General features: G+C 36.3%; 2 protein-coding genes across 7 annotated transcripts in view; both read left to right on the top strand.

Annotated features, from left to right (window-relative positions):
* Positions 1-298: 298 nt before the first annotated feature.
* Positions 299-7,757, top strand: LOC107550497 (protein-serine O-palmitoleoyltransferase porcupine-like). The gene is made up of 13 exons (XM_016231799.1): positions 299-562; positions 1,994-2,167; positions 2,417-2,609; positions 2,734-2,777; positions 2,911-3,092; positions 4,353-4,483; positions 4,608-4,733; positions 4,827-4,927; positions 5,020-5,096; positions 6,402-6,465; positions 6,704-6,789; positions 6,962-7,072; positions 7,209-7,757. Exons 2-13 carry the CDS (start codon positions 2,032-2,034, stop codon positions 7,305-7,307), a joined length of 1,350 nt encoding a protein of 449 aa, XP_016087285.1. The 5' UTR covers positions 299-562; positions 1,994-2,031; the 3' UTR covers positions 7,308-7,757.
* Positions 7,758-8,686: 929 nt separating this feature from the next.
* Positions 8,687-25,983, top strand: part of LOC107549382 (cold shock domain-containing protein E1-like) — a 22,502-nt gene continuing 5,205 nt past the window's right edge. The window contains exons 1-13 of one of the 6 annotated variants that reach the window (XM_016230469.1): positions 8,687-8,781; positions 12,329-13,047; positions 17,029-17,172; positions 17,869-18,067; positions 18,336-18,502; positions 19,026-19,112; positions 19,336-19,433; positions 19,527-19,608; positions 20,023-20,151; positions 20,342-20,467; positions 20,577-20,792; positions 20,888-21,028; positions 21,223-21,390. In XM_016230469.1, coding sequence (XP_016085955.1) covers positions 17,029-17,172; positions 17,869-18,067; positions 18,336-18,502; positions 19,026-19,112; positions 19,336-19,433; positions 19,527-19,608; positions 20,023-20,151; positions 20,342-20,467; positions 20,577-20,792; positions 20,888-21,028; positions 21,223-21,390 — 1,557 coding nt within the window. In that variant the 5' untranslated portion in view covers positions 8,687-8,781; positions 12,329-13,047. Of the gene's footprint in view, positions 8,782-12,328; positions 13,048-13,866; positions 13,897-14,321; positions 14,572-16,998; positions 17,173-17,868; positions 18,068-18,335; positions 18,503-19,025; positions 19,113-19,335; positions 19,434-19,526; positions 19,609-20,022; positions 20,152-20,341; positions 20,468-20,576; positions 20,793-20,887; positions 21,029-21,222; positions 21,391-25,983 lie in introns of those variants that run through there. The other 5 variants (XM_016230462.1, XM_016230486.1, XM_016230477.1 and 2 more) reach the window with 5 other exon arrangements.

Raw genomic sequence — 25,983 nt, 5'->3', positions numbered from 1 at the left:
AAATATCGGAAATGTGTTTAAAAATCATATCACCGTTATTGAAAAAAATTATATCGCGATACATATTGATATTGAATTATTGTCCAGCCCTATCCGCTAGATAATAATAAATGAAATCTCAATCCTGAGTCACTTCAAGAGTATCTTTAGGATGCAGAGGAAAGCAAAGGAAAACAGGGTGGAAAAGAGAAGAGAAGAAGCGCAATTTGAATCAAGACCGGCAAATGACTTTTGAATGGGTTTGATCATAAATGAATCGAAAGGAAACCAGAAAAGGTATTGAATGTATTATCAGTGCATTCCCATAATAAATCACAGGCGCTCCAGCACCTCCACCGGCTCTGCGGAGGAAGTGAACAGAGCTGGAGTCAAGTTTGGTTGAACTCCGGGATGTTCATGAACACGACAGCGGTTGCGTTTCTCCACTGATGAGTCTGATGTTTATGGTCGTGGTATGGTAACGGAATGGATGAGCTGGGCGACACATTCCACTGGAAAAAGTCTCATTTTACTTCCGGGTGTGCAGTTGTAGCGCAGGATACTTGTGTGCTCTTGGAGATCGGTAAGAATCGCATGGAAGTGCAGCATTGAGCTCTTCCTTCGTAATCTAGCAATCTAGTTGGGTTTCATATCGCCGCAACAGCTCTTTGAACTCGGTCTCAAGTTCATGAATCTTTTGTTTTGCACGATGCAATGGCTACAATACGTGTATACGAGGCAAGGACTGTAATAAAACACCATTCCTAATTTCCTATACGATAAAACTTGTAGAAACGAACGAACTGCTCTTAAATCATAGATCAGTGATGTAGTAGAGGTAAAGCTCGTCTCATGCTCGCACAGCAGCATTATATAACCTCTGTTTAGGAATGAAGGGGCAGTTATATGAACACAGGCTGGCCCGGTTTTCATGCAGGATTCATTAGATCTTGAAAAGGTCTTTCCAGAATGATCTGTCCCTGTCTGTCTCAGCAATTATATGTATCAAATAAACTGAACACCAAGGTTATGCAAGGATTCCCTAGTTGGGCCAGTAGTTCAGATATTTACTTTCCCAGCCAAAGTTTTTATTTATATATTTTTTTATGTGCCAAGAAAAATATTTTTAAAACTTGAATTAGCCTATAAGCAAAATTAAGCACAAAAAAAAAAAACCAAGCAAAAAAAATACATTACAAAAACGTTATATTAATGTTAAAATGTTACAATAATATTAAATATATAAAATATTATAAGCAATAATGTTAGTAATAAGTAAATGAAGTGCATAATTAATATTAATTAATTATATTACATATATATTCACAAACACAATTTTGCTGGAAAATCTAAATATTGGTGACTGGTTTATAATTTTTAACCTGTTCAAACCTATGCCAACATTTTTATTGGTCCTACCACAAAAGTTGATGCATCTTATTTTTTGCTAAACATTTATGTGTACACCAGAATTTAAGATTTATTAAATGTTTTTGAAAGAAGTATCTAATGCACACAGAGGCTGCATATATTACTTGATCAAACAACACTTATATTGGGAAATATTATTGCAATTTAAAATACTGTTGTCTATTTTAATATATGTCAATATATAATTTATTCCTTCAGAGATTATTCTAATGATGGTTATATATATATATATATAATAAATAAGCTCATAAAAACTCATGACAGGTATAAATTTATAACATTCATATCAAACAATTATAATAATGCAGAACTTTACTAATAGATAAGCTAGATGACCTTACATTGTTGACATATTTAAATCAGCACATTTGCAACCTTATGTATTCTTTGCAAGGCATAAAAACACATGTTCATGGTCAACAAATATAAGATTTTGTGATAATGCAGCACTGGCAGATTAGCTACAGTGACATTTCCATCAACTGGCCAGAAATAGTCTCACATTAGCACAGCCCCTGGCTATGCTTATTGTTTATCCAATAATCAAAAAAAAAAATAATAATTCTCTGTTTTTCCTCTCTAGACCCTGTCTGTGTGTAACAGCATTCCAGGGACATTACGATGGATTCCTTCGGGCGTGTGGAGTTCTTGCAGGCTCTAGCAGAGGGCTGTGTGCTGCCCACTGCCCAGCAGGGTTTAGAGCAGGTCTGGCAGCTTCTGCTCGTCTGCCTGCTGTGTCGGGTCATCTGTAGACTAGGTGAGTCCATCACATGCACAACACCAGCCCTCAAACACCTGCTCAACTGTCTTCCCCCAAAGGATGGGAACATGGTGCAGTTGGTTCTCTTGTGGCTAACATCAATGCTTTTTGTCATCTGTTTCACAGCTATGTGTATTGTACCGAAAATCTTCACACTTGATCTTGTTATATCCAACTCATGTTGCTGTATGGGTCCATCTGTTGAGTCTTGATGCGGCAAGCTAATGCTGTCTCTCTTTTTGACAGGTGTCTCATGTCATGTGAAGCATCTGAGCTCGCTGGCGGGCGGCCTGTACGTGTTGTACACGTTCTTTGAGCTGCACATGATGTGGGTGATTATCCTGTGCCTGCTTTGCTACCTCATCCTGCTCCTCAGCATAAACTCCAGCAGCCAAGGAGTCTTTCTTTCTGTCGTCATCCTCATTTACATGCTGATGGGGTCTGTCATCCACTTCCACACGACTACATTTTATAGATAGGGCCTAATGAACACAGAAAACTGGTTCAAATTGGAAAAACTCACAATCACAAGTGGTCACATATTTTGATCATTTTTATTGTAGGGAGCTACACATGATAGACGCAGCGACCTGGCATAAGATGAGAGGTGTGTCTTCACTGAATTATTATTCATTTGAATGTTTTATTGAAGTTTTTTTTTTTCATGTCACATAATTTTCATCAAATGACACTCATTATGGTGTCGCATGTCCCATACGGACTGTTTCGTTTGTGTCCAGGATCTCAGATGGTGGTGGCCATGAAGGCCATCTCTCTGGCCTTTGACCTCGATCGAGGCGCTGTGTCCTCTTTTCCCTCACCGCTGGAGTTCATGGGATACCTCTGCTTTGCGGGAACCATTATCTTTGGGCCATGGATCAGTTTCGCCCGCTACACAGATGCAATTAATGGGTGCAAAATGGTAAATACAATGATTTTTTTTTAAATTCCTAGTTTTATTGTCTTGTTTTTTGCAGTTACTATAAATCATTTAGTATTTATTATTTTTTTATTATTATTTCACTTCTGTGAGCTCTTTCTGTATATATTACATGAACATTTTATTTATATGTATGTATCCGTTATTTTATATTAGTTAGTTAGTTTATTTATATAGCACATTTTAATACAACAAAGCGTTGACCAAAGTGCTGTACAAAATCAACACAGTTTAAAAAACACATTTACACACCATAAAACACAAACAGGACAGCTAAAACATAACAAAACAGTACCTCAACACTCTGCTGGCTCAAACGCTAAGGAAAGAAGGTGAGACCTTAGGCGATACTTAAAAACATTTAGAGTTGGAGCATGTCTAATATGAGGCGGAAGCCTATTCCAACGCTTTGGAGTGGCAACTGCAAAGGCCCGATCGCCCCTTCGCTTATACCTAGTCTTCGGTACAATTAAAACAGATTGACCAGAAGATCTTAAAGACCTAAAGGGCTTGTACACCTGCAAAAGATCCGACAAATAAGATGGTGCTAACCCATTTAGAGAATTATAAAAAAAAAAACAATAATTACACTAGTGTTTAAATGTTTATATACACTAGTGTTTATAAAATACACTAGTGTTTATAAAAATATACACTAGTGTTTAAATGTTTGGGGTCAGTACTTTTTTTTTTAAAGAAATTAATGGTTTAATTCAGCAAGATGACAGTAGATATATTTAGATAACAAAAATATACTTCAAATAAATTCTGTTCTTTTTATTTATTAAAAAAAGTGTCACCATTTCAACAAAAATATTAAGCAGCACAGCTGTTTTCACCATTGATAATAATAAATGTTTCTTGATCACCAAATCAGCATATCAGAATGATTTCTGAAGGATCATGTGACACTGAAGACTGGAGTAATAATGTTAAAAATTTAGCTTTGCCATTACAGGCAAAACAAATTTCAAAATATATTAAAATAGAAATCATTTATTTTAAATTGTAATATTTTATTTTAATAATTGTAATCATTTGTATTATTGTTTTGCTATATATTTTTTTCCAAATAAATGCAGCCTTGGTGAGCATACAAACCCGATTCCAAAAAAGTTGGGACACTGTACAAATTGTGAATAAAAACAGAATGCAATGATCTTCCCTCAAAAACTCACTGACCCCGAACTTTATAAAACTTTATAGAACTTTATTAAATAACTATCTTGCTATCTCCTGCAGAGTGTTGGCTGGTTTGGAAAGATTGCTCTGAGCTTTCTGAGGAGTCAGATCTGCCTGGTTATTTCCAACTGTATTGCTCCTTATCTCTTTCCTTACTTCATTCCCATCTACGGTGATGGACTTCCTCGTAGGTGAGCTGCTTCCCTCCCTCCCCATTGCGATTCCATAACCAGAGGAAATTAAATGGCTTGCTTGAATGTTTATTTTGTTGTAAATGTAAAATTTTTTATTTTTTTATTGGCCTTTTGTCCTTAGGTGGCTTCACGCTTATGAAAATGCGGTGTCCTTCCACTTCAGCAATTATTTTGTCTGCTACTTGAGTGAAACAACCACTGTGATGGCTGGAGCTGGATTCTCTGAGCACAAAGACCACATCAAATGGTGCATACTCATGCATTTTCTCTCTTTATTTCTCTTTTGTTATTAAATAACAGCATTGTTGAGACCTAATGTGGCACATTTTCTCGTTCAAAGGGATATTACAGTAGCTAAACCTCTGAATGTGGAATTGCCGAGGTCTATGGTGGAAGTTGTTACCTCTTGGAATCTGCCCATGTCTAAGTGGCTTAACGCATGTATGTATATTTATTCAGGTTTGTGATACAGTATTTATGCATATAAATGTTGTGCATTCATATAAATATTCCCTGTACATTTTAACACACAGACGTCTTTAAAAGTGCACTCAAACTTGGCACTTTTCCTGCCATCTTGGTGACCTACACTGCCAGTGCATTGTTACATGTGAGTATTATTTCCAGCTCTTTGGTTATTAACATTTTACCAAGGTTTGTTGGCACACAGAATCAGGTTCCATCTGTTTAAACAGATTTGAGTTTGTGTAAGGGTGAAAAAACACCTGATCCAGAAAACATGACAGCTTGGATAAAGATGGTTTCTTATCTCAGAACACCATGACCCAGATTTAAACTGCTGTCTACAGCTGGTGTAGATAGATAATTAAATCACAGCTGCCTACCCTGGCAGCTTATGCCTTGTCACCTTAGTAAGCTATTGTAGTTGTGCATGTTAGGTTGTACTGTAACTCACTGTGTAGCTAAGATCAAATCATTCATGCTATATTACCAGTTTGACCTTTAGGGATACAAGTATATAAGAATAACTGCTGGAAGTATTTTTAGGTATCCGTGCATCAAACTCTCCATGTTATGGTGGAGTGTTATGTGTTTTTTTTAGCCAGTCAAAAACATACTGTGAATGTGAATCTGTTTGGGTTCACTGACATGTGGAGGGTAGGTTTAAAAGAATGACATGTGGGTGTAGGGGTGAGTGCAATTTGTTGCTAATCCTGGCAGAAATTAGCCAATGGTCTAAAATCAATTAAAACACCTTTTATATATTTTGTGTGTGGGTTTTTTTTCAGTTAGTTTGTAAATTGTACATCACAGAACAGTAATCTACCACTGAACTAAGACAAATATTAGTGACATGGATTCATAATTCAAGGTATTGTAGTTGGGTGGAGACCTCTGGTGGTTAATGTGGGACATTGATTCAAAATTAATTTACACTACTATTAAAAAATTTGAGGTTGGTAAGATTTTTTTAAATGTTTTTTAAATAAGTTTTTTATGTTCACCAAGGCTGCATTTATTTGATCAAAATATGATTACAATTTAAAATAACTCTTTTCTATTTTAATATATATTTAAAATGTAATTTATTCCTGTGATTGCAAAGCTGAAGTTTCAGCAGCCATGACTCCAGTCTACACATAATCATTCTAATATGCTGATTTGGTGCTCAAGAAACATTTCTTTTTATTATCATTGTTGAAAACAACTGCTTAATACAGACTGTGATTTGTTTTTCATTTCAGGATTCTTTGATGAATAGAAAGTTCAAAAGAACAGCACTTATTTTAAATACAAATCGTTTGTAACATTATGAATGTATTTACTTTTGATCAATTTAATGCATCCTTGCTAAATAGTTTTAATTTCTTTAAAAAATCTTACTGCTCCCAAACTTGATAGTGATGATGATAGTATATTTTCTTTTATTAATTAATTATGTGTTGTGTGCCAGGGTCTCAGCTTTCATCTTGGGGCCGTGCTGCTGTCTTTGGGATTCATCACTTATGTTGAACATGGTAAACAATAATTTTAGTTTATTCATGCATGCTTGCCATCAATAAAATAAAAACGGCTTTGATAGAATCAGTTAATTAATTAAATAGATTTAAGTAAAAAACTGAAAATATATTAACACTAATGCATAGCCATCATGGCACACATTTCAGTAGGTAGGAAATAATAACATCTATAATAGATGTCACATCATTGGTCTAACCAACAGAACTCAAATTCTGTCTTTGTTTCCTCTTTCAGTTCTGAGAAAGCGGTTGGCGGCTATTTTCAGTGCTTGTATACTGTCAAAGCGCTGTCCAAATGACTGTCATCACCAAAATAAGAAGGTGATCTGTCCTGCACTGCAGGATCAGCTGAATTCATGATAAAAACAGTTTGTTTGTTTGTTTTTTGGTTTGTGTAGTATGAGATCTCTAGTTCACAGATTTCAACTGAAATTTCTTATAGTGTTATATTTTTATATTGATATGTCTATTTCTTTTTTTTTTTCTATTGTAGATGGTGTGGGTGTATGGTGTTAACCTGTTCTTCAGTGCATTGTCTATATTCCATCTGACATATCTGGGATCACTGTTTGACTCTGAAATGGACGGCATGCATGCTGAGGAGGTGAGCGTTTTCATATGCATATGCAATTTAAAAGTATATACAATTTTATTCTAATATAAATATTCAGCTACTGATAAAAAATATATTAAATTCAATTAGTAAGAATTGTTTTATCATGTGTTTTGTTTCCACACAGGGTTACATGGCCAGTCACACCATTCAAAAGTGGTCGGAGCTAAACTGGGCGAGCCATTGGGTGATGTTTGGCTTTTTTGTGTTTTACTGGCTCATTTAAAGAGAATACTATAGTACTGAGCAATCAAAGGACCATTCACAGAACCTGAACATGAAAGAAGGTGGATTCTTACCATAGACTGCATTTTTCAACTGTCAGTGTTACATGCACACTTCTGTCTCTCATCTGGAAAAGAATGCCATGGAAAGTGCCTTATGACTCATGTTGTTAAAAGAATCATATTCTCAGAATGTGATCATACTTGTTCTTTTTATTTTGATTTAGATTAGGTACAGTTTTGGATTAAACAAAAGAAAAAATATCAGTGTGCAGAGTACATTAAGTGTTATTTGTATCTCTTTTTTTGTTCTCTCTGTATGGCTTGATATACAGTAGAAAGCATAGTCTCAGTGTGACCTTGTTATTGTCACTTTTATAAAACATGTTTCATATTTTTATCAAAAGCTGTCAATTAGGTCTGACAATAATATTTATTATTTTCTAATAAAATTTGCCAACATGACTATTTTTCATGGATTATATCTAAGTGCATTACTCAAGGGCACAGTGCATACTTTGAAACTTTGTTCTCTTTTATCCAAAGACACTTGTTACTTATTTTTACTTATCATGTGGTATCAAATGGTAATACCTTTTGATAAATGTACAGATATTGTGGAATACCATGGTATTTTATGGATCTCCAAAGTAAAAATAAAAACATGTGCTACCAAGGTAGAAGTAAAAAAAATTAATTAAAAAATAATAGTGTTAGCATAGTGTCATGCCCATAAACCACAGTAAACATGGTTTTAGTTGGTTGATACTTTTAGTTAGAGGGGATTTAATAAAATCTGATACAAGAAAGTCCAAGTTTGGGCCACTTAAAATCTCTTACATTATTTGAAAATAACATTTAACATGGTGGATATATAGAGGAAAGTTAGCTGTTCTTTACAGAGTAACGTAAATGAGTTACTTGATTGTGACCTCTAACCCAGTGGCGTGTCCCCCACAGTTCTGTTTTAATATTACTTATTTTTACTTATCATGTGGTATCAAATGGTAATACCTTTTGATAAATGTACAGATATTGTGGAATACCATGGTATTTTATGGATCTCCAAAGTAAAAATAAAAACATGTGCTACCAAGGTAGAAGTAAAAAAATTAATTAAAAAATAATAGTGTTAGCATAGTGTCATGCCCATAAACCACAGTAAACATGGTTTTAGTTGGTTGATACTTTTAGTTAGAGGGGATTTAATAAAATCTGATACAAGAAAGTCCAAGTTTGGGCCACTTAAAATCTCTTACATTATTTGAAAATAACATTTAACATGGTGGATATATAGAGGAAAGTTAGCTGTTCTTTACAGAGTAACGTAAATGAGTTACTTGATTGTGACCTCTAACCCAGTGGCGTGTCCCCCACAGTTCTGTTTTAATATCGCGAGAGTTAGCACAGCTCCTCACTACGTAATGTGCCGTGCTGCTTATGGCGGCGCTGGTGACAGTGCTGAAAGCTGTTGGGGTGAGTTTTTCTAATATGTTTATTCAATTTTGCGGTGTCACATAACTCTTACACGGCTATATGAACGTTTAAGCCTCCGACGTTTGCGTTTATATCACTCTTTCTAAATAGTCCTGCTTGTTTTTGAACAGTTAACGTATACGGTTTAGGGTGGGGGCAGTGTTTCCTCTGCGTGTACTCTAGCGGTTTAGCATGCTAGCCAGCGCTTAAAGCACTGTTACTGCAACAATACAAAACTAACTTCTTAATCTTCCACTCCCGTCATGGGAGATATTTTGTAAAGGTCGCTTAAGAAACGAAGCGTCCAGTCGAGGCTTCAGCGCTGCAGCGGCGGCCCAACGTGACCCGACAGACGCCGCCGTGCGCCTTTGTTGTCGGGCTGAGTGATTTATTTTAAGCCCGACAGGATCACGACACATAGTAAATGGAGTTAAACAACTAAACCCAATTTTCTCAGGACAGGAAAAGAGTTTACTTGCTTTCCAAACGAGTTTTTACTAAAACCAGTGTTCCTATGGTCATGATAAACTGGACATATCATGGAATTTGGAAATTGTAATTTTGCAGGCCCTGGAAAGTAATTAAACTCAGTTTAAAAATAAAAAACTATTTTATAGGGAACATATATTTGTGCTTAAACTCTGCTACAGAATTTTCTCTCACGAAATAAATTGCTTTTTGTAAGAGCAATTTTGGTAAAAAAAAAAAAAAAGTATTACCTACAAAGGCCGTTTCCATGGTTTTCCCGTTGAGGTTGAACAATTGATGGAAATACTTTGATTGAAACGGGTTTTGAACGGTCATATTCTCTTGTTTGGGTTTGAAACGCCATAGATTCTACTTTTAACCTTTTGTTTGTCTTCATCCAATATGCTCATATGAGTAGCATGTGTCGGAGTTGTCTTGTCTAAAAAGGCATTACTAGTGAATTTGTCTCTGGATGAGCTCCAGATAGATCAACTCCCAGCTGTTGCTCAAGCGCTGTTTGTGTCACTTAGCTTCGTGTCCTGATTTTGTCATTTATGTATGCTATGAAAATCTACAGTTTCGCTTTTTAACGAAACCTAACTTGTGAACGAAGAACAGTGGTCCTAATGTACTTTGCAGGTCGTGATTTGTATATTTGAGCCGCTGTCAAGCGCTGGGGGTGCGGTGTTAAAAATAAATAAATGAAAATGTTGTAACACAAAATAAAACTAATTTTTATTAATTTGTATATTCATAGAAAAAAAATAGCCTAAGCCTACAGTGACAATAAGCAACAGTAAAACATGAATTAAGTTTAATCAAATTGATTGTGAAAGTCGTTTCAATTTAAACTGACTTAGGAAGTCGTTTGTTGCCATGACTTTTTGATCATATTATTACCTGTAGCATGTCTGTGCCAGACCCAAATCAAGAATTAACGACCATTTCTACAGCCATTGCGAAGATAAATCCGAGAAAGACCGAGAGCGTCTATTACCAAAGCAGCAACCAATAATAATAACAATCTCGCATTCTTGCTGCTTCAGCGCTTATTTTCATTTGTATATTCATAGAAAAAAAAATAGCCTTAGCCTACAGTGACAATAAGCAACAGTAAAACATGAATTAAGTTTAATCAAATTGATTGTGAAAGTCGTTTCAATTTAAACTGACTTAGGAAGTCGTTTGTTGCCATGACTTTTTGATCATATTATTACCTGTAGCATGTCTGTGCCAGACCCAAATCAAGAATTAACGACCATTTCTACAGCCATTGCGAAGATAAATCCGAGAAAGACCGAGAGCGTCTATTACCAAAGCAGCAACCAATAATAATAACAATCTCGCATTCTTGCTGCTTCAGCGCTTATTTTGATATTTAACGTTAGATCTTTCATATTCTTGGAACAAAATTAATGCTTAATGTTGGTTCAGTATTACTCTTAATGAAAAAAAGCAGCAATACTACAATGACAAAGTAGCTTATATTAAACATAACACTTTTATTAACAGAACAAATAAGACATGCCCGCATTGTAACAAATAAATAAAAGGTTTTTGGATTTTCCCCTTACTTCAAACGAATGCTTAGTTTGTGGCTCATTATTATTATTATTATTAATAATACAAAAGGCGTTACAATAAAACAGTACGATGACAAATGTACTTATATTAAACTTTGAACTTTTATTAACAATATGAATAAGGAAAATGTTTTACCCGCATTGTAACACAAATAAACAAACTTTGGATTTCCCCCCTTTTTTTTTTTTAAACGATCATAGTTTGTGGTTCATTATTAGCCTATTAATTAAAACACATCAGCCATAAAATGGTACAATGGCAAATTTGCATAGGCCTATATTAAACATCTCACTTTTATTAACAAAATGAATAAGACGGATATAGTCTACTTGCATTGTAACTTGTAACCCAAATAAATAAGTTCTTTTCCCTCTTTTAAAACAAATGCTTAGTTTGTGGTTCATTTATTTATTTATTTTTTATGAAAACGGCAACAATAAAGACAAACTCTTTTAACTAACTATTTTATATTTGATAAAGATAAAGACCTTCATTGTGCTTTAAAAATTCTGTTCGAATCACATTGTGCACATTCTCGTAAAATACCGGTATACACGTTTTATTGGTATTCGGTTGGAAATTTCAAACCTATGCATACTTCCTTTCGTGAAACAAACTATTGCCATAAAGTAACGAATATAAATTTTTTTGGCTGAAGCTAGGTATACAATGTGCTCGCTAGGTTTGTTTATCTGATACTGTTTGTTTTTCTGACTTGGAGGTCATAGACAGAAGTTGTCCTTCAAGTTGACATGACTTTAACATTCCCCCTTGTTTTCTGAATGCATATTATAGATCTAATTGATAATTTATCTGCCTCCACTTTTGGGTCAACACACATCTCCAAATCCAGTTAACAACCAATACATAGATTCAAGTCCTCACCCTGCTGTTTTTTTTAAATAATCCATTACAGTTGGATGTACGGCACAATGTGGAACAAAAGATCTTTAACTACGTCACTTTTTCATTGCAACTTGCAAAATAAAATTGGCTTGCTAGGTAATATTTAGTCAATCAATCAATAATAATCAATCAATAATTGAACTGGCCTATACATTAGGCTTTTTGATCCTCCCATCTCATGTGTAATAGACCGGAGGGAACTGAATGATTGGCATGCTGGATATGTGCAGTTGTTTACCTCTTGATTTGAATGTATTCCATAAATATTCAGCCAAATGCTGGTTCACGCTGTGACTTGTTGATCCTCATGTGTGTATTCAGTCAGCTGCTCTTCTGTACATGAGGCTGCTGAGGAAATTTTATTTTTAGGCCGGTGTATCAACAGGAGAGTAACATGGTATTTTAACCCACATTAAATGAATGTTTGTGTTAAATCATATATGGAGGGTGGGGGGAGGGGCAAATTTAGTTTAATAAACTGGACCTGAATTAGATTAATATACTTATTTTTTGGACTAAATACATTTAATGTGTAACTTATCTGTGTGATCTAATATCCTTTTTTTTTTTTTCCCACCCTCCCAAACAGTATGAAGTGAAACTGAATTGATTTTTGTACCATCTGAAACCTACTTCAAGTTCAGATCATTGATCGGTCAGAAGAAACGTCAAGGAAAAAGAAAACATAACGAACATCCCCAAAACGACCCAGCGGTACAACAACTGTGAAGACAAGACCAAGACGAAGAACTGCACTGCTACAAACCAGAAAAACTAAAGTAACACAAAACAACCAAATGAGCAAACCAAAGATTTAAGAAACAGAACCAGGCCGCAACGAGCGTAGCAACCAGCCATCACCGTTAACAGCGAAGGCGAGACCTGATCTGAGACAAGAAGTTTGTGCCTACTCAACAGCTTAAAAAAAAAAAAGCACACGTCCCAACGCTGCACCAAGCCCTCCTTATCCTCCCCGCACCTCGTCCTCCTCTGGGGTGTGGAGAGGGCTGCTGTCTGCTAGTCTTCTTCAGTTTTGACCTTTTTCTTTGTCAATTGCAGACCGAATCCCTCCCTCCCTGATCTTTTTCCCCTTCCGTTCCCTCAGTCTTTCTCTTGTATTTCTGTTCACTATTTTTCAAAAGCAGTGTTCATACACCTGCACTTGCCTTTTTATTTGAATTTTTTTTTGTTTTGCTTTTTGTGCAACTTTTTGTAATTAGAACGTGTGCCAGAGAGGCGAACCTTACAAGTGTGTGTGCGCGATTGATTGGTCCAAATCATTACAGCCTTCCAAGACAACAGAACAAGGTAAGCCATGCCAGACACTAATCCCACTTTTTTTCCCCCCTTAATCTAATGAATAATCCTGATTTGTCTGGCTTGTTTTTCCATGTATAATATACAGTGTGCCAAAAAAGGGCAATTGTCCATGCTGTTTATTGTGCAATCTCTTTAATTTAAAGCTGAAAATGTGTTGCTCTGTTCCAAAAACTAGTGAGCTACCTTCTAAGATGGCATCCTAACACAAATTTAATGAGTTTAGCATTAGCATCTTGCTAAGTTAACTAGCAGTGCTAATAAAAACTGTAAAATATGTGAAACTGAAATATTAGATAAAATCTAACTGAAAAATTTAACTTTTTTTCAAATCTAAATATTTTTAGTATGAACTGAATTAAAGAATATATTTTAATTGACATCTCTTTCTTGGACCACCGTCTTGGATGTTTTTTTTGTCTCCTCTCCATTACATGTGATTAATTGAAATGCTGCCTTATTTAGTCATCTCAGTAGGTTTTGGAACAGAGATCATTCGTATTATCATGCTCAATATCCACCTTATTTTTTCCGTAAGAGCGGGTGCGGCCATTTGTAAATTTTATGGGACAATATCTATGGGTTTCATTCATGGTGTCATTCGCTTCCAGCTATGTTTAGTTGTAGAAAGCTCGTTTTGCTGCTTGAAATTGTCTTACCATATTATTTGAATGTATTTATCTTAATTATGAACACAGTGGTTTGTAGTGCAAAAGATTTACAGTTTAAAAGTTTTACCGTTTAGTGCATTTTGTTATTCTTATTTCCCTACAGCGGCTAATGAACCTGGAAGTCTTGCACATTCACAGAAACTGGCTTACTTCCGCATTGAAAAATAAGGTGGATAACTGACAGTTAAAGTTGAACTAATTGAGAATTAAAGGAATGGTTCACCTAAAAATTTTAATTTATTCACCCTCATGTTGTTCCAAACCGATAAGACTTTTTTCATCTATAAAACACAGATGAAGATATTTTTAATTAAACCAGAGAGATCCATTTTTTTCATCAGTGGATGGACAAAAGATGTGAGAATAAATACTATAATTTGTTTTCCTCAAATGGTTAAAAGTCTTATGGATTTGGAATGACAGGTGAATAAATGACAGAATTTCAGGGTGCACTATCCCTTTAAATTTTTAATTTCTGATGATTGTACTGCAGTTTCCCCCCCCTCATTTTCTTGTTTGTCGTATTCAAAATTAATGAATTGAAATCTAGCACAGCTTTAATTCACTCATTGTTTACTCAAACACAGATCTCTAATATGTATGATGTAGGAGGAGCTGCAACACAACGGCTGACTTAAAATAAAACCAGTACTCCGAAAACTGCTTAATCCGATCAAACCCAGGTGTAGTAGATTTGGCCACTGTGTATGGGAGAATTATGGGTAGTCCCTGGAAAGGTTTTGTCGAGTTTACCTTGCCGGCGTCGCCACCTGCAGCGTTCGTTAGCGCTGACCTGAACAGCACCTCGCCCGTCGGGCTCAGCCTGTCACCCTACGGCCGATCTGTAAGTGCCCTGCCATCTGCTTTCCACCCCACTGTCTCCCACTCTCCCGAACTCGTTCATTAAACACCCACCGTCGCCCCCTCTCTGCGCTGTTCCTGTACTCCATCATCCTGATCACCAGGCTTAGAGGCTGGCCTCGATCACTTGCCGTAGAGACGAGCAGCAACGAGAGGTGGAGCCGCAAGAGCAATGATGTTTTCAGCTACTATATTTGTCTAAGTGGAAACATCATTGCTCTTGCAGCAACGAGAGGTGGAGCCGCAAGAGCAATGATGTTTCCACTTAGACAAATATAGTAGCTGAGTGTAGATTTGTTTATTCAGTCGGCTGCTGTTGAACCATGTATGGTTGGCAGAAAATGGATATTAGGCTTTTTTGTCTGACACCGAGTGAATCAAAGTGTTTATGGGTGTGTAAAGGCCTGTATTTGTTTTGATGTTATGGCCCAGTGGTCGAGGCTGGTCAGAGTCTGTGTCATCTAACCATTACTGTTACCGTGTAGTCTAGTAGTGCCATTCCCAGTCGCTTCATCAAACTAACACATTTTCCTTGAGCATGTCTCATAGCACGGGTGGGGAATTAGTTAAAGGGATAGTTCACCCAAAAATAAGTGTAATTTCTTTTTCTGACCTTCTGTGGAACAAAGATAATTTGAAGGGGTTTTTTTGTCCATAAATTGTCGTCTTTTGTGTTCCTCAAAATAAAGTCAATCATATAGTTTGGAATGACAATCAGAAAACGAGTAAACGAAGACAACTTTCATTTTTGAGTGAACTATGCTTTAAAGCATTTCTTTTTCTGACCTTCTGTGGAACAAAGATAATTTGAAGGGGTTTTTTTGTCCATAAATTGTCGTCTTTTGTGTTCCTCAAAATAAAGTCAATCATATAGTTTGGAATGACAATCAGTAAACGAGTAAACGAAGACAACTTTCATTTTTGAGTGAACTATGCTTTAAAGGTATCATTCACCCACAAAATGAAAATTGTCATTTACTCACCCTCATGTCGTTTCAAACCCGTAAGAACTTCGTTCATTTTAGGAACACAAATTAAGATATTTTTGATGGAATCTGAGAGCTGTCTGTCCCTGCATAGACGGAAACGCAACTGAAATGATCCCAAGTCCAGAAACATAGCAAGGAGATCTGTAAAATAATCCATGTGACATCAGTGGTTCATCCGCAATTATATGAAGCTACGAGAGAAACGACTTTATTCAACAATTCGTCGTCTCCGCATTACCCAGGTGCCATTTTGGAGAATATCCGCTGGACATAAACAGATCAAATCACAACAACGTAGGAAACAGATCCGGCGTGACGCAGCTGACACAGAACAGCATACGTTGTTTACGTCCATCGGATATTCTCCAAAATGGCACCAGGGTGATACGGAGAAGACGAATTGTTGAATAAAGTCGTTATTATTTTTCTTTTGTACACAAAAATATTCTCGTAGCTTCATATAATTGCGGTTGAACCACTGTCACATGGATTATTTTACAGATCTCCTTGCTACGTTTCTGGACTTGGGAACATTTCAGTTGTATTGCTGTCTATGCAGGGTCAGACAGCTGTCATATTCCATCAAAAATATCTTAATTTGTGTTCCAAAGATGAACGAAGGTCTTACGGGTTTGAAACGACATGAGGGTGAGTAATTACAGAATTTTCATTTTTGGGTGAACTATCCCTTTAAGGCCTGTTCACACTAAGTGTGTTGTAATAAAATTATTTGATTCACCTATGATTGTTTGCACAAGAAGTATTCCAGTCATTCACATGCTTTAATGCAAAATGCAACCTCTCTGGCTGAATACACATTTCATAATTATTACAACCCATCACTAAAATGTAACATTCTCCTTGAATGGAGCAGTGAAAGTTAAATGATGTGATAGCATGACATTGGAATGTATCATAGTGTAAAGATAATATTGGTGAACTGTAGTAATAGTACAGCTGTTGGTCGAGTAAATTGACATTACCATGTGTCAGTTACTTTTGTCATTCTTAAGTGCTTTTATTCAAAGAAAATGCAAGATAAAATATGCAAACATACTTGCCTTATCACTATTTTAAGCCAGACTTGTCTGTTGCTTCTATGGATTAACGTTCCTTTAAATGGGACGCCAGCCATTTTAACTTGCCTTTAATGGCAGTTCTGGAAATTTGACCCAAAAGCACATATCTGATTGGTTTAGGGTTTTCATACTTTCTATTGTTTAGATTTATCAAATGTCATTCCTGGACATATAAATATAAAAATTATAAAAAAAATAAAAAAAAATTATTTTTTTATACAGAATTTAATTTCTCAGTAGGTCTGTTTTTGATGCCATCTATTGGCTCTTTCTGTTTGGTGATCCTTCAATTTAGCTAGTGTTTTTATTTATTTTTAAATATCCACTCCCCATCCCCCTCAGTGTCCCACCACCCCCTACCTTCACCTGAAGATGGAGGCCTCTGATGCCCCTGTTGCTGCCCCCACCCCCTCCACCTCAAGTCAGCCAATCCCCCGCTCCGCCTCAGTCTCATGCCATGTCTCTCGTGCATCAGGGGGCAAAAAGCAAAAGCGGACCCCCTTGTATCAGCGATCTGTAAGTGGGCATGATGGGACAGTCTGTGCCGGTTTGATGTCCTCACTGGCAAAGAATACCTGACACTAACTGCATGCTTTAAGTTTGGGAGTTGTAAAGCTTTTGGCTTTACAGGGCTATTTGGGTCCATAAAATCAGTTTTTGATTGTCTAACTTTTGACCACATGCCTGCCGACCGTTTACGTACATTTCACTTGATTTGTGGGTGAAGTTCTACACCGAGACCTAGTCCTAACTTTGAATGAGGAGACGAGTTTGTTTGTGTGCATATTCTAATATATAATTTAGTCAGTGTGAAGTGGATTAAATGCATGAACCTTCATTTTAATTTCTAGGGTTAATATGAAACCGACGGTACTTGCATTTGTGTGTTCTTTAGTATTGTGCAGGTACAGCAGATTTATCCTGGTCATTTTGATCTACTTGATCAAGGAACCAGTTCAAGCATACCAAACGGAGAAGAGAAACTTAAACCTACATGCCACAACAAATGACTGGGACAGCGTTTCCCCTCTTTAAATTTTTCTTTCATAGTTGCAAATACCTGCAGCATTTAAAAAACTGTTTCATCCCATTTTACCATTTCCACACTTGTGTTCTGATCTGTTGTGAAGCAGTCGGATGTGTGGATAGTGCTGAAGGTCGAAAATTGAGCAAGTGCATTTTTAACTCATCCTATGTCGTCTTTCTCCATAGATGAGTTTTGACCCCAGTCTGCTGCATAATAATGGCCATGGTGGCTTTGCCAATGGAACGAGCATGGGAGTTCGTGAGACGGGAGTGGTTGAAAAATTGCTAGCATCATACGGTTTCATTCAGTGCTCTGAGAGACAGGCCCGCCTCTTCTTCCACTGCTCTCAGTACAACGGCAACCTGCAGGAGCTAAAGATCGGAGGTATGAGCTGAATTGGTTTGTGAAATGTGAAATAAAACTAGAAAAGTGGTGCTGCTTTAAAAAAAAAAGCTCATGGCCAAAATGTAACGATTACAATTAATTGTAGTGTACAAATCACTGGTAAAATCATCACAAATGTCTTGTCTCCGTATTCAATAACAACAAGACCTTGTTGCCAAAAATACATGCATTTAAATATTTAGTGTATTGATATATATTTTAATGCAGGAACTGACTTCCATGTTTTGTCTGTTCTGCCACTTTTCAGACGATGTGGAGTTTGAGGTGTCGTCTGATAGACGCACTGGCAAACCAATTGCGGTGAAGCTGGTAAAAATCAAGGCAGAAATGTTGCCAGAAGAGCGAATTTCTGGGCAGGTGGGGCCTGACTTGCACGCCTCTCCTTTAACTGTGCTGCATGGTTTTATTCATCCAGTTAAGGAACACATTTTACTTTTGTGTTTTATTGTCCTTGTCCCATTAATGTCCGTCATTGTTGGTTTCGAGCTCATTTGTAATCCATATTGACCTGGAAAATGCATAAATCACTGGTTTAAATTATTAGGAGTAGCAATCCTCTTAACTGTCCCGATGCTAATGCTTTGTTTTGTGTGGGTTCACAATGAGCTTGATTGTCTTGTTGGGAGAACTTTTCATCTTCATTTAATAATAGTTATGAGAGAAACAAATCTTGATTTGTTCTCAATGTCGAGTCTGTCATTCATGTACTTAAATATTCAAATTATGACTGGTTCTTTGAACTCAGAAGTACAAGTCAAATCTTAACCTTAATATTCTTTTTTACTTTTTTTTTTTAGTCTGTCTTTAGTTCAGAACATGTTGCACATCTGTGTTCAGGGACCTTCTCTTTAGCATTTAAACATGGTTAGTTGATCCTGTCTCTCACCAATGCAGCCTCTAACCCTGTCTTGTCTATTTGCACGTCCCCTTTCTTCAGGTAGTGTCAGCTATCCCCTCTCACTTGGACGGGAAGTCCGCACCCGGCCAAGTGCCCACAGGCAGTGTGTGTTATGAGAGGAACGGGGTGAGTGTCATTTATTCTCATTTGCAGAGTTTCCTATATATTTTAGACAGTCGCTCATCATCTTTCCCCCTTTTGAGACCATTTTGTGACCGATATAGCTTAGCAAACCAAAAGAAAAGCTGAGTGACAACAGTTCTGTGGTTCATAAACTGGTCTTTATATGGCACACTGATGGTAGCGGTTGCTGTTTCTGAAAGTGTTTGTGGTTTGAATCTTCTCACAGGAAGTGTTTTATTTGACCTACACCCCTGAGGATATCGAAGGAAACGTTACTTTAGATACTGGAGATAAAGTCTGTTTTCATATGGAGACCAACAAGCAGTAAGTTAATTTCTGTAATGTCTGATTGAAATTGGTATAATTTCAAAAGAGCAACATTTTTGGGTGTGAAAATGGTTTATTTTTGTTTTTCAGTACTGGTGCTGTTAGTGCTCACAACATTGTATTGGTAAAGAAGAAACAGTCAAGATGTCAGGGAGTTGTTTGTGCTACCAAGGTAAGGATCTGATTCAAATATGAGTTTGCAGTAGCTGCTTTTTTTGTAGACATTATACCGAGGAATAGTGATCTCCTGCCCTCTGGTGGGAAGGAGAATAGCAAAAGACTTCTCTTATCTCAGCATTCTGCTAGAATAGTCAAATGTAGTTGTGTGGGTTTAGCAATAACTTGTATAGTGGTTAATGTTTTTTTTTATTTTTTTTTTACATTTTTGAATTTAAACTTGCAGTAACTTGTAGAACATTGTTCAGAACATAGCTGCAAATTTTGACCCTACAGTTCTAAAATTCAAAATTAGAATGTGAAAATTTGAATTAAAGTCGAGTGCCAGTTATTTTTTTTTCCAAGTATATTTTCAAATATACTTTTTGTTAAAGTTTTGCTTGTTTCAAATCTATAATTGTTCTTGCAGGAGGCCTTTGGATTTATTGAGCGAGGAGATGTTGTGAAGGAGATCTTCTTCCACTACAGTGAGTTTAAAGGAGATCTGGAGGCTCTACAAGCTGGAGATGATGTGGAATTCACCATTAAAGAAAGAAATGTGAGCAATTGATGAAGAAATGTTTTTAAAAAGCAAAAGAAAAAATTATTGAGGATCTGTTGGTCTTTGGTTAGTAACTAATACTCACTGATAAGATTTTACTTTAAAACACTGAGTGAAATTACTAGCCATGAGATGCACTGTTGTTTCGTACAGCTGTATTGAGGTTGTTTCTGTGTGTCTCACATAGGGCAAGGAAGTGGCCACAGATGTGAGACTGTTGCCTCAGGGCACTGTTATATTTGAGGACATCAGTATTGAGACTTTCGAGGGAACTGTCGCCAAGGTTATTCCCAAGGTCCCCACCAAGAATCAGGTTTGTGAATCGGCTCTTGCCATTAGTCTTCCCAGACTCCCACGATAACATTACCATATAGATCCTGCTTGCATGTTAAATCGAATAAAACTCCATCTGTCTCTCTCAGAACGACCCACTGCCTGGGCGAATCAGTGCCAGAATTAATTTCACTGACAAAGAGCTGCTATTCGGGGAGAAGGACACCAAGTCCAAAGTGACGCTGCTTGAGGGTGACCATGTCCAGTTCAATATATCCACCGACCGTCGGGACAAACTGGAAAGAGCGACAAATATCGACATCCTTCCTGACACCTTCCATTTCACAAAGGAGACCCGTGAAATGGTGCGACTGCCGAAATTTGTCCTTGTGGTTCCTTGCAAGGCTGTTTTACTTTTTGCCAATGTTGGTTTTGTCTCTCTCCTTGTCTTTTTGTGCAGGGTGTGATCGCTGCCATGCGTGATGGTTTTGGCTTCATCAAATGTGTGGACCGTGAGGCCCGAATGTTCTTTCATTTCAGTGAGGTTCTAGAGGAGAGCCAACTGCACATTTCTGATGAAGTGGAATTCAATGTTGTCCCTGTGAGTTCCCAGATATCACCACACCAGAACCACTTTTGTGTTCCTGTATATGCTATTTATTTATATATATATATATATATATATATATCTATCAATCATCCTGTCAAGCCATCCTGTTTTCTGGATATTTGTATGTAAATTGTAATTGTGGTCTTACATTGACTAGCTTTAAAACATCCCCTTTCCTCTATCAGGACATGCTGTCAGCCCAAAGGAACCATGCAGTGCGGATCAAAAAGCTGCCCAAGGGCACAGTGTCGTTCCACACTCAATCTGAGCTGTGTTTTGTGGGGGTGGTGGAGAAAGAAGCTGTGCCTGCTACCACCAACAAGAACTCCAGCCCCAGCAAGGGCAAAGAGAAGGTAGGCTAACTCTTGACTTCCTGAATCTACACTACCGTTCAAAAGTTTGGGGTTGGCAAGGTGGTTTTGAAAAAAGTTTCTTATGCTCACCAAGGCTGCATTTATTTGATCCAAAATGCAGTAAAACTGTAATATTGTAAAATTTAATTTAAAATGTAATTTAAAATTTTTGTTTTAAATGTAGTTTAGCCTTACAATGACAAAGCTAAATTTTCAACAGCCATTACACTAGACTTCAGTGATCCTTCGGAATTAATTCTAATATACTTATTTGATGCTCATGAAACATTTCTTATCAATGTTTAAAACAACTGTACTAAATATTTTAGTGGCAATGGTACTTTTTTTTTCAGGATTCTTTAAATAGAAAGTTGAAAAGAACAGCATTTATTTTAAATAGAAATATTTTGTAACATTGTTTTTTGCTGTCATTTGTACTAAATATTTTAGTGGCAATGGTACTTTTTTTTCAGGATTCTTTAAATGGAAAGTTGAAAAGAACAGCATTTATTTTAAATAGAAATATTTTGTAACATTGTTTTTTGCTGTCATTTGATCAAATTAGTGTGTCCTTGCTGAATAAAGAAAATCGTAATGACCCCAAACTTTTGAAATGTAGTGTATATGCAGTTAGGGGTGTGCGACAATATCATAATTGTCATTTTAACGATGTGCGATTTGACATTATCGAGTATTTTGCAAAAACCTTTCAAAAGATTCCTACAGAGTGCACGCGCTTATTACATGAAGTCTAGACTAGTGCTCGTGCACATTTAGAGTGCGTTCTTTCGTGCGTTAAAATGCATTTAGAATTATCACAAATTCAAGAGAAAATGGGGAGAGAAAATGTATATAATTTCATATAGTTAATGAGTATCTTTCAATATTTTTTTCTCCAGAAATGACTGATCACACACAGCCTATTAATTTTTTACAACAGTTCAAAAAACAAGATGTTAATTAAGATACTTACGTTTTAGACACCATATTGCCTGTTTTAGAGCTATTTCGACAACAAAAATTATTCCAAACAAAGCCACAGCACTGTTTTGCGTCTCTGAGCAACATGACGTTGTTTCGTTCCTGAATGAATCAACCATTTAAATGATTCGGTTCAATCGCAATAACTCGCTTATTAACAGTGACTTGCTGCCACTTACTGGCGGTTTTAATTTCACATTTAAAGTTTATTTTTATTATTTAGATAATTTCGAATAACAGTATTTAATGTTTTGTTTAATAGATCAAAATATTTTTTATGCATTTTTGATGCTCATGAAACATTTCTTATCAATGTTTAAAACAATTGTACTAAATATTTTAGTGGCAATGGTACTTTTTTTTCAGGATTCTTTAAATGGAAAGTTGAAAAGAACAGCATTTATTTTAAATAGAAATATTTTGTAACATTGTTTTTTGCTGTCATTTGATCAAATTAGTGTGTCCTTGCTGAATAAAGAAAATCGTAATGACCCCAAACTTTTGAAATGTAGTGTATATGCAGTTAGGGGTGTGCGACAATATCATAATTGTCATTTTAACGATGTGCGATTTGACATTATCGAGTATTTTGCAAAAACCTTTCAAAAGATTCCTACAGAGTGCACGCGCTTATTACATGAAGTCTAGACTAGTGCGCGTGCACATTTAGAGTGCGTTCTTTCGTGCGTTAAAATGCATTTAGAATGATCACAAATTCAAGAGAAAATGGGGAGAGAAAATGTATATAATTTCATATAGTTAATGAGTATCTTTCAATATTTTTTCTCCAGAAATGACTGATCACACACAGCCTATTAATTTTTTACAACAGTTCGAAAAACAAGATGTTAATTAAGATACTTACGTTTTAGACACCATATTGCCTGTTTTAGAGCTATTTCGACAACAAAAATTATTCCAAACAAAGCCACAGCACTGTTTTGCGTCTCTGAGCAACATGACGTTGTTTCGTTCCTGAATGAATCAACCATTTAAATGATTCGGTTCAATCGCAATAACTCGCTTATTAACAGTGACTTGCTGCCACTTACTGGCGGTTTTAATTTCACATTTAAAGTTTATTTTTATTATTTAGATAATTTCGAATAACAGTATTTAATGTTTTATGTTTAATAGATCAAAACATTTTTTATGCATTTGTAATTGCAGGTTTAAGCATTCATGTCCTGCACTAAACAGTAGTGTGTAAATGCATCTAAATGCCATTTCAGACACAGCTTCTGTGTTTCCTCTGCATTGCAACGATTAATTTTATTGATACTGATTTTATTTGCTTGGTAAATGAATTATTCTAATTCACTGATTAAATGTAAGAATTTTACTCAAAAGATAAAGCACACTTTTAGAAGAAGGTGCCCGTTAAAAGGTAAAAAGTAATTTAAATTCATATGGGAAAAGATTAATTTCTCACAGTGTGAACTGACCACCACACAGAATATAAAGAATATCAAAACTTCAGGAGTCAGCTGTCCACGACAGTCCTTAAGATACCAGCACAATAACACACTCAGCAAAATATTGTCTAAATTATCGTTATCGATAAAATCACAGAAAATATCAAAATATTATTTTTTGTCAATATCGCACACCCCTATATGCAGTTGATTTTAATGTATTTCTTCTTAAGAGTCCTTAAAGTACACATCTGTGGATAGGGCTGGGTATCGAGTTTGATACTTTTTAGGCACCGACCGAGTTGCCTCGATACCATAGAGTATCGAAAAACGTCTTGTCGTTCGGTACCAAATTTCGATACCTAAGGGGTTAATCTCATCAGCATCAGTGAGCCAATAAGCCTGCAGCACTTGTCGGTGTGTTCGACTAGAAGAGGTGCGAAGCAGATCGATCATCCGCGAGAGCGATTCGAAAGCACACGGAGCAGTCTGCTCTCTTTAGCTCTCGTGGTGCTGTAATACCACCAGTACAGAGTAGCGCGGGAGCTGCGTGGAGTTCTGATCATATGCAGATGTCCGTTCATACTAACGTTACAAGACCATTCATGCAAACTGTAGCATCATGCTACATAAGACAATAAATAAGATTTATATTCCGCTTTTAACAGATGTGTAAACTGAAGACTATTTGAGCTTTATTAAAACTATTTTGCACTGATTTATTGTGTTGGTTACATTTTGTTCCTTTGTGCAGTGGCTCAGGAGATGAGTCTTTGAGTTTGTATAAATATCAACAAGCTGAAAAATAAAACAAGTTTTTTTTTGTTTTTTTTTTATGTAATCTTGTTAAAATTGATTTCATAAAATTGGTATCGAAAAAAGTATCGTTCAGGAACTGGTATCGAAGTCAAGGTATCGGTATCGAAAATTTTTGAACGATACCCAGCCCTATCTGTGGAGACTTGGTGTAGAACCATCAGTCATAATTATGAAGAGGGCGTTTAAAAATGGAGGAATTTAGTTGCTCAGTATTTCTATTTTTAATTTTGCTTTCCAAACTTTTGTATCCTGTATCTGCTCATCTCCCTCTGAATTGGCACAAGCACAAAAACAATAGAAGGCTTTGAAGGTGCTATAAAATGCTACTATCTTTTGTCTGACCTTCTATTCTGTTTTGTTTTATTTGTATTTTTATTTTAACCATGCTCGTCTTCATTAGAAAAAAGACAAGGTAGGCTGCTGTTTTCTGCATGCTGCCTCTCCTCCACAGTGTAGACAGTTCAGTCATGCTGTTAGAAATGTATGTTCTGATAACAAGATATACTACTATTTTGAGTAGTAAAGTAAAAGTTTTTTTTTATTTGATTCACCTTCAATTCAAATTTTTTTTGACTGGTTAAAATTAGGCACGGATGTGTCTAATCCTCCGTATTTCTCCTTTTTTTTTTTTTTTTTTTTTTTGTAATGCAAACCTTTTTTCCATATCTGTATCATGCATAGTAAAAGTACATAAACAGCTGATTAGATTTGAGTGCTAGTGTTTAGAAGCAGATGTGAGGTTTATTTTTAGAGGCCTGAGGTTTCGTGAGGTTGTGAGTGTCAGCACAGGATTCGACTGGGAGGAAATTACATCAGCAAACCCTGCTGAGATCCTTCACAGGGTGAAGACGGGGAAAAGACGGCAGCACCCGACCCAACGAAACACCCTCTGAGTCGAGGTTTGACAGCGATGCAGCACGAAAGCTCCCGGGTCTTGTGCTGTTGGGATGCAGTGTGATTGCGGTGAAGGACAGAATGTTTTTCACAACATAGTCTTATTTAGTGACTCTCACGACTCAGGAAGAAGAAATAATGAAGCCGTAGATGATCTTTAGATATTGGCACTGGCATTGGCTACTGAAAACCCATATTGGTTGATCGTTGCAGAGCTGAATCAGCAGATGAAATTGAATTAATTGATGTACGTATGTTGCATATTTACTACTGTTCAAAAGTTTAGGGTTGGTGATATTTTTCAATGTTTTTGAAAGTCTCTTTTTGCTCAGGGCTGCAATTATTTGATCATAAATACAGTAAAAATTGGAAATATCATTACAGTTTAAAATAAGTGTTTTCTATGTGAATATATAGTAAAATGTCATGTATTTCTGTGATGCACAGCTGTATTTTCAGCATCATTCCTCCAGTCTTCAGTGTC

The sequence above is a fragment of the Sinocyclocheilus grahami genome, unplaced genomic scaffold (assembly GCF_001515645.1).
Source record: "Sinocyclocheilus grahami isolate Dianchi unplaced genomic scaffold, SAMN03320097.WGS_v1.1 scaffold16.1, whole genome shotgun sequence".
In the NCBI taxonomy this organism is placed as follows: domain Eukaryota; kingdom Metazoa; phylum Chordata; class Actinopteri; order Cypriniformes; family Cyprinidae; genus Sinocyclocheilus; species Sinocyclocheilus grahami.
Note: the sequence above shows the minus strand (reverse complement) of the source record. Positions and strands in the feature narration are given on the sequence as shown.